A 9520-nucleotide genomic window follows, 5' to 3' on the forward strand; every position below is an offset into this window, starting at 1 on the left:
GGAACATCCCATTTTTGGCTCCAGCTTTCTTAAGTTTGTGCACTGCAAATTCTGACCTTTAAACACATGACAAAAAGATGTTTAGTCATTTCTAATTGTATCATAAAGTGAAATATGTAAGGTAAAAATGTGTAGTACGTGATTGGGCCGTGGCAGTAATTCTGTATGTCCTCCAGTAAGCTCGGCGGGGCCACTTCTGTGCAGAAATAGTGAGTCGAATCTGTAGTCAATCTAAAATACCCATCAACCAGACATACAAAGGAAAGAGCCTCAGTTAAGGTGTGAAACTCAGCCTCCTGTTGGTGGAAAGAGAAATAGAATACACAGCTCACGATGAAATGCTGTATAATGTAGGATTCAACAAAAAGAACAAGCTTGAATTAAACATTCATAATATCAAATCTCGGTTAATCAAAATGGCAAATGAGTCACTATCTGATACTGATACTGTCAGTGGAGAAGTTTTCTTCCTTTTCTAATGAGTTTATGTGTCATACTTAAAAAGATAAATAAATACAGCAATGCCACTACCATGCACTGGTCGTCTTGACGTGTAAGAGTGACCACCCGTCCTTCCAGAGGCATCTGCTCTTGAGAAAGACGTTTAATACTAATGTCTGTGATCTGGGGAAAATCACAAAATGTCTGCCATTCCTGTGAACATACCAGAGGAAGCTCAGTACATTTAGTTGATTAAAAATACAGTGAATTGTTAAATATTATTATAATTCAAAATATTTTTTTCTATTTTTATATATTCAAAGATGCAGTTTATTTCTGTGATGGCAAAGCTGCATCATTACTTCAGTTTTCAGTGTCACATGATCCTTCAGAAATTATTCTGATATGCTGATTTGGTGTTCAAGAAACATTTCTCATTATTATCAATGTTGAAAACAGCTGCTTCATATTTTTGTGGAAATCATGAGATGTTTTCTTTAGGATTTTTAATGATAGAAAGTTCGAAGTTAAGAAGAACAGCATAAATCTTTTTTATCACTATAAACAATATAATAGTATCAATATAATATTTGATCAATTAATGCATACTTTCTGAATAAAAGTATTAGTTTTATAATAGGTAGTTAGTTTCATGGACAACAAGTTATAAAGAATCTTTTATACATTTGATGGCAATCTTTCCTTTGAAAACCACATCTCTAGTATTTGCAAAACTGCATTTTTCCATCTCAAAAATATATCTAAATTACGACCTATGCTCTCAATGTCAAATGCTGAAACATTAATTCATGCGTTTATGACCTCACGGTTAGATAATTGTAATGCTTTATTGGGTGGTTGTTCTGCTCGCTTAATAAACAAACTCCAGCTGGTCCAAAATGCAGCAGCTAGAGTTCTTACTAGAACCAAAAAGTATGATCATATTAGCCCGGTTCTGTCAACACTGCACTGACTCCCTATTAAACATCGTATAGATTTTAAAATCTTGCTAATTACTTATAAAGCCCTGAATGGTTTAGCTCCTCAGTACCTGAGCGAGCTCTTATCGCATTACAGTCCCTCACGCCCGCTGCGTTCTCAAAACTCTGGCAATTTGATAATACCTAGAATATCAAAATCAACCGCGGGCAGCAGATCATTTTCTTATTTAGCACCCAAACTTTGGAACAATCTACCCAACACTGTTCAGGACGCAGACACACTCTGTCGGTTTAAATCTAGATTAAAGACCCATCTCTTTAACCTTGCTTACACATAACAAATCCACATTCTTATAATTCAAATCCGTTAAAGGATTGTTAGGCTGCACTAATTAGGTCAACCGGAACCGAGAACACTTCCCATAACACCCAAAGTGCATCGTCAGAAGAATGGCATCTACGCTAATATTAGTCTGTTTCTTTCTTATTCCGAGGTCACTTTAACCACCAGATCCAGTCCGTATCCAGATCAGATGGTCATTGCAGTCCTCCGGATCCAGTCCGTACCCAGCCCAGACGGCGGATCAGCACCTAGAGACGACCTCTACAGCCCTGAATGTCAGCGGAGACCACATCGACTAGATGAGCCCCAGAGACGGATCCCCGGTGAAGACCTCGTCACCTAGACGGCTGTCGGCACAGGACCACGGGACCTGGTGAGTCCTCTGTGTCTGGCCAGAGGAGAACTGGCCCCCCGACTGAGCCTGGTTTCTCCCAAGGTTTTTTCTCCATTTGTCACCGATGGAGTTTTGGTTCCTTGCCGCTGTCGCCTCTGGCTTGCTTAGTTGGGGACACTTTATCTTCACTTTATCTTCACACAATATTGTATTTTATTTTGTTGTATTTGATTAACAACCTTTACCTGAAAATTGAGTGTTTACTGTTGCCCTTTGCATTGTTGATGTACTATTTCCTATTTAATACTGTACAGCCGCCTTGTCACAATTCTGTATTGTTAAAGGCGGTATATAAATAAAGGTGATTTGATTTGATTTTAATTTATACATGTCTCTGACATCAGATCAGATTTAGAAATTCAACTTTATATTATTTTTCTGTTAAACTATTTTGATAATTACATAATTACATAGCGTATAACAGCTAGTTCATTTGATTCGTTCAAGCCTTTATGAGTGAATCAATGAATCATTCACTCAACGATTCATTCAAAATTCCGATTCGTTCAGCAACGGTCTAATGTGTTCTGTTTTCACGACACGTCATCAATCGGTCATATTGGCGAGGCTGAATATAAACAATGCCACTGAACCAAACGAAACTTGCATATTTTGCTGATTATTGCTGCTGAAATGGGCAATTATTGTCATGTGTTGGGTTGTACTAATCGGTCGGGTCGGGAAAAACATTTGGAGTACTATAGACTGCCAAAAGTTATAACAAATGAAGGAGAAGAGTGCTAAAAAAAAACTGTCAGAGGAACGAAAGGCGTTTGTGGTTGGCCAAAATGAACCAGGATTTCCAGGACAAGAATCTTGACAACATTTGTGTTTGTTCTTATCATTCAGGTAGGTGAAATATTAGGCTAATATCTTAATTAATACTGCTGGTGTATCTTTACCAACTATTAACTTTAGCTTGTCAAAATATTGCACCCTTTTCGCTTAAGTCATTCTCTATATGATTTAGCAGCTTCCACACGTTGTTTAGACAACATAAATTAACAGAACAACGTACTCATTAGTACATTAACCATGCAATTCATGCAGTTGTTAACATCCAGGTAACTGACCAAATCGTGATGTAAGTGTAAAGCCTTTATTCTGCTGCGGCTTTGTTTGGAACTATTTTCTTTGGTGGAGCAAAATTAAAAAAAAGGCTACACTAATTCGAAAATGCAAATGACTCGAACTTAATTTTTTTGTTTACAGAACTCTTATATAAAGTTCTACCTGGCTGTCTTTGGTCTGTATCTGAATCCCTCCTTCTCCAGACACCCGCACGGCTTTGACCCTCTGCTGTTCACTCTGCTCTAACCATCCAGAGTGATGCAAAGTGAAGCTTTCTGAGCCATAATTCGGCTCCACCACATTCAGCTCCATCAGGTACTTGAGCTTCAGGCTGCGTTCTCCAGCTGAGCATCTTCCCAGCTTCTTTAGGAATCGCTTCAGCGTTTTGCGGATCTGATACCGCGCTAGGCGGCTCATGCGCTGTATGTCTTGTCTGTGGGTCTCTGGGAGGCAGGTCTTGTAACTGGAATGGGATTTTTGCAGTGGTTAATACAGATTGAATGTTTAAATTTAACATTTAATGTACAGAACATCTCTGTATAACTCTGTCCATCCACTTTCTAATGTTACCTTGTTGTATTGCAGATCTCACCAAGGCTCTGGTTTCTCTCTTTGGCCATACGCCACAGATCCAGCACTGCCATTCCCAAACATTCCTGCTGCAAACTCAAAGGAGGAGAAATCCCACCACGTCCTAAGACAAAATCACTGCGGGACTGAAACAGAAAGACTGTACAGTCAGATGGAAAGGTAAATGATCCAGAACAGTTGAGTCTACATTTTTGTGACAAATTATTTGAATCATATCATTAGTTTACTGTAGTCTTCAGCAGGATAGAGCCACATAATCCTGGGTAATCATATTACATTCACACATGGCTTTCAAATAACGTTCAACTGCCTCTTGGGAAGGCATTGACAGGTTGTTGTGCTATACCTGAGCAAAAAGATAGTCAATGACGCAGTAGTCCAGCACGGCACAGATTCGTCCTCTGCTGAGGCTGAAGCGGTACGATGCTTTGGATCCTTGACCAAACCAGCTTGAGAAGAAAAACCTTAAACATGGGAAAAAAAAGCTTTACAATTAGAGAAAACTCTATTTGCATCTGTTTGAATGCACCTTTCACATTCACACTATGTAATTTCTTTACTAGTAATTATTTTAGTATTATTTGTATACTATTATAGTGTTTATTATTATTTTTAATTAGCTTTGATTTTTGTTTTCAGTGTTTATTTTCATCTTATTTCAACTTTATTTCAGTTACCAAGAATTATTCTGTTTTTTTAAACAGTGCAATGGCCAACAATGAATATCAGTGCATCACAGAAGAATTGTATCATTTTTGTAATTTTTACATATAAAATCAGATACTGTTTTTGATGACATTATCTAGTGCAAATTCATGTAATTGAAATTTATATTAAATATATTTTGTTTATCTTAAATACTAACAATTAAATAATATCTTCATAATTTTTTTGCATCATTTAACAAAATGATTGGGAAAAAATGTACATTGAAAATATTATTTTGCATCATATTTTTCACACAAAGTGTTGTATAATCTTTTCCTTTACACTTTATGTGTCATATTTATCTTATGTATGGTCCTCACAAGGGTCAGAAATTAACTTTTTTATTAACTTAACTTAAGGGGCAATATTTGCCCCCTGGAATTTATTTCCAGGGGCATTTTTTACATTCATGTGGGCAATTTTTATAATCACCTTATTATTATAATCACCATACTAAGTTATTTTTAATGTCAAATACTTAAATTTACCCTATTACCTTAATATTTTTAAACTGTTATCAATAACAGTAGACTGTTTAAAATTGTATCTAAATTATACATGTAAAAAAACAGGAGCTCACAGGGCTGCAATATTATGACAACAATGGCAACAGTCATAATACACTGTTTAATTGTGCTGGGGCATTTTTTGAACCTTTGTCTTGAATTTATGGGGCGTTTTTGTTCATTTTCATGACATTTTTGCCAGAAGCGCACATTAATTTCCAACCCTGGTCTTTACTGATACTATTTTGAAAGTTTTGACAAAAACTTTATTAGGGCCAACATTTTTGTTTGAGATGGACATGACAATTGATATAAACACTGATATGTGACCATGGACCACAAAACCAGTCATAAGGGTAATTTTTTTTAAGTTAATATGTATACATAAAGAAATAAATAAATAAATATCAAAACATTGAGAAAAGTCGCTTTAAAGTTGTCCAAATGAAGTTCTTAGCAATGCATATTACTAATCAAAAATTAAGTTTTGATATTTACAGAAGGAAATTTACAAAAAAATCTTCATGGAACATGATGTTTACTCAATATCCTAATGATTTTTGGCATAATTTTGACCCATACAATGCATTTTTGTCTATAGCTACAAATATATACCAGTGCTACAAATATATACCAGTGCAGGGTCACATATAAATAATTTTCAAACCATAAATATTGAAATTTGAAGTTTATGATTATTTCACTTTTTAATCATCATAGTTTTAAAACCTAATATGATATATTTACCTAAAGACTGAAGTCTAGGTCAAGGGCATGTTTAAAAACATTCAGGCATTTGCAAGTTAAATGAAAATAAATGACATGAGTAGTTAAATAAAGAATTCCAAATATTCAGTAGGATTAAGCTGTTTGTACATAAAAATATATGATTATTAAAGTTGTTTTACCTCACTCTGTAGTGAACTTTGACGTTTTCCTCGCTATTAAACACATGAGTTGGTGGATACCAGTATGAAAGGTCCTCTGATGCCAAAGCAAACAGGTTGTGGAACACAGGAAGAAATCCTAAAAATATAAATATTCCATTCAGGTTATTGCTTGGTGCATGACTATTGTAAATGTATTTAGTTACAAACAGAACTTGTAATTTCTAGTCATAATCATAGATAGACCTTGACCCTATAAAGGTTATCAACAACACTTTTAGTTAGACATTATTAATTATAAGATTATGGCGTGTTAGTATCTCACCGCTGGCTTTAGCAGCAAGCACACACACGCTCTCTGCTGTGATGTGTCCGGTGGGGATAGTGAAGGTGGTCTCTGAATTTAAGCTAGGGCTGTAGTACAGGTGCACCTGCAGGGCAGAGTCACAGCTGGACTTCTGACTGCCAGCCCTTTCGCTCTTCATCAAGGGCACCTCTTCCTCTTCACTCATGGTTTTCTCAGCAAGGCGATCTTCTGACTGGATGGAAAGAACTAGATCATTTCCATTTTCAACACATGCAGGTGTTCATTGATCATTCTTTCTTTCCAAAATAGTGCATGAAATTCAAAATAGGATGTTGGTAAAATAAGATGGATATAGCTAAATGTTTTGATGTTAGTAGCAATTGTAAAGATTTAAATGAACTCTTAAGGTCTGTATGGGGCTTTTTGAAGCTCTTTCAACATTTATGAAAACATTATTAAGGCACACTGCCATTCAGAAGTTTGGGATCAGTAAGATTTTTGATGTTTTTAGTTTCTTATGCTCATCAAGGCTGTATTTATGTGATCAAAAATACAGAAAAAAACTGCAATATTGTGAAATATTATTTTAATTTCTAATTTTGGTTTCCTATTTTAATATATGTGATCCTGGAATACAAAACCAGTCATAAGTAGCATGGGTATTTTTGTAGCAATAGCCAACAATACATTGTATGGGTCAAAATTATTGTTTTTTCTTTTATGCCAAAAATCATTAGGATGTTAAGTAAAGATCAAAGATCATTTTCCATGAAGATATTTTGTAAATTTCCTACCGTAAATATATCAAAACTTAATTTTTGATTAGTAATATTCACTGCTAAAAACAGTGCTTTAAACTTTTGCTTTAAACAAATTTAAAGGCAATTTTCGGATTGCGGATTCTGGAATTCTGTGATGCAGCGCTGAATTTTCATCAGCCATTTCTCCAACCCTCAGTGTCACATGAATTTCAGAAATCATTCTAATATGCTGATTCACTATAAATGTTGAAACTGTTGTGCTGCTTAATATTTTTCTGGAAGCTGTGATACTTTTTTCTTTGATTCTTTGAGAAATAAAAAGTTCAGAAGAACAGCATTTATTCAAAACAGAAATATTTTCTTATTTCTATTTATATAAACAATTAAGTCTTTACTATCACTTTTATCAATTTAACTCATGCTTGCTGAATAAAAGCATTTATTTCCTTTTTTTTTAATTACTGACCCCAGACTTTTGCATAGTAGAGTATATTGTATAATACAAAATTTCTATTTTAAATAAACACTGTTCTTTTTATTTATCAAGGATTCCTGGAAAAAAGTATCACAGGTACCACAAAATATTAAGCAGCACAACTGTTTCCAACATTAATAAATAAAAAATCAGCATATTAATGATTTCTGAAGGATCACGTGACACTGAAGACTGGAGTAATGATGCTGAAAATTCAGCTTTGATTCACAGGAATACATTATATTTTAAAGTATATTAAAATAGAAAACTGTTATTTTAACCCTTTAACTGTCACTGTCCCCTTTGTGGTTTACACCATATTACAAATAAATCCTAATCTAATCATGACAAACTATACATCGTTGGAAAGGTCTAAGACTCCTAAATAGATATTTTACCATATTTTAGTGTTAGGAAAAGTAATAGATTAATATATGTCAAGAGTGCAACTTAAAAAAATCTACATCATAACATGAGTTCTGACCTTTGTCACAAAATCACAATTTGGAAATCATAAGAAATTATATATCAGTGCAAAACTTAAAATCTCAAAATTCATCCTTTGAAAGGCAAACATTGCATTACCATGGAAAATGTACATCAAAATCATATCACAAAATGTTCATTCATTCATATAATTCATGAATTATACAAATTTAAGTCTGGATAGTGCATTGTTCAAAAATGGGAGTGACAGTTAAAGGGTTAAATTGCAATAATATTTCACAAAATGACATTTTTTTTCTGTATTTTTGGTCAAATAGATACAGCCTTGATAAGCATAAGAAATTTCTTTAAAAACATTAAAAAATCTTACTGATCCCAAAATCTTACTGGATGAATTTTGTTTATCTTATGATTGATTATGAATAAAATTTCCACTTTATCACACATCCTAAATAAACAAAAATGTTACATTTGTTCTGCTTGGGGTCTCAGAGGACCCAGCCATAAAGACGCACGCAATATTTTTATTTCTGATAACAGTCACATTTTAGAAAAAGTGTATGCACTTTGGTATTCAACAGAGGGTTAATACATTTTAATACTGTCAAATGAGCTTTAAAGTGAATTTGAAAAGTTTATTTAGCAATTCTTCCCGTTATTTTTAGACATAAATCATTAGGGTCTAACATAAATACTGCAAAGTCAGTCTCAAAAGAACTTCAGGGCTACTGTAAGTAATAAACAAATCAGAAGGCGGGACTGTACTGTAAAGCAGTGGATTATTGTTAACATCAGTTCTTGGAACCGTGGTGGTCATAGCTTGATCGAAGTGAACTCATCCTTCTCATGTTGGCGATCTGTACTTTCCGTAACAAACCAAATCAAGGGTGTTTTCCCAAAGATTTCCAATATTAAGCCAGTAACATTAAAGACTTTAACATACATTGAGTATTTTAAGTTAAGCTTAGGTTACACAAGTTTCATTTTAGTATCGATAATGTCATTAGCTGTTAAACATTGTAGTAGAACATCCTATTACAGAAATACATCTGTTTAGATTCCAATAATACAATAATACAAGTACAAACAAACATGACATATACATCGCCACACTTACGAAATAATTAATTCGTAGTTACGTGACTGCATGGCGTATGCTCTGAAATGGCAGTTACGAGGTATTTTTCATATTATACGATTCGATTAAAGACAACTGAGATGTGTTACCTGAGAGGTGTTATTTAAGACGAAACATTAACGATTTGTTCATGTTGATGTGAAGAGCTGTGTAAATTTCGCTCAGTCTTCGCTGTCTGGTGGGAGGGATCAAATGAGACTCGTTTCCGGCAAGAGACAAACCACAAAGGCACCTCATTTCCAGACTGCTTTAGCAAGATCAACACCACTTGATGCTGCTTTACCTCATCTGGCATCTCGGTTTCTAGACCTGTGACCAGGCCCTAAACTGAACACAGGCCTACCTCTGCATTGTATGAAGTGCAAGCATAGTGTATTTATAAGTGCGAGAGAGAGAAAAAGAGGGAGGGTGTTTGCTGGAGCTGCTGGGGTTGTTGCTTTCTTTACGTGGGAAGAGTGAAACTGTGGTTTCCTCTTTCTCTGCTAGTAAGCGGCGGGTTTGTTATTTCCG

General features: G+C 34.7%; 1 protein-coding gene across 1 annotated transcript in view; it reads right to left on the minus strand.

The window, feature by feature from the left end:
• The window catches only part of jak3 (Janus kinase 3 (a protein tyrosine kinase, leukocyte)), a 91853-nt gene extending 82357 nt beyond the window's left edge, over nucleotides 1-9496 (minus strand). Inside the window, exons 1-9 of the mRNA XM_051116515.1 lie at nucleotides 9100-9496; nucleotides 6208-6421; nucleotides 5904-6021; nucleotides 4128-4245; nucleotides 3761-3906; nucleotides 3353-3653; nucleotides 532-654; nucleotides 139-296; nucleotides 6-56 (exon numbers count right to left, since the gene is read on the minus strand). Of these exons, the coding sequence (XP_050972472.1) occupies nucleotides 6-56; nucleotides 139-296; nucleotides 532-654; nucleotides 3353-3653; nucleotides 3761-3906; nucleotides 4128-4245; nucleotides 5904-6021; nucleotides 6208-6394 (1202 nt within the window). The 5' untranslated portion in view covers nucleotides 6395-6421; nucleotides 9100-9496. The remainder of the gene's footprint in view (nucleotides 1-5; nucleotides 57-138; nucleotides 297-531; nucleotides 655-3352; nucleotides 3654-3760; nucleotides 3907-4127; nucleotides 4246-5903; nucleotides 6022-6207; nucleotides 6422-9099) is intronic.
• Between the last annotated feature and the right edge of the window lie 24 nt (nucleotides 9497-9520).

This window comes from Labeo rohita, chromosome 8 (genome assembly GCF_022985175.1).
Source record: "Labeo rohita strain BAU-BD-2019 chromosome 8, IGBB_LRoh.1.0, whole genome shotgun sequence".
NCBI lineage: Eukaryota > Metazoa > Chordata > Actinopteri > Cypriniformes > Cyprinidae > Labeo > Labeo rohita.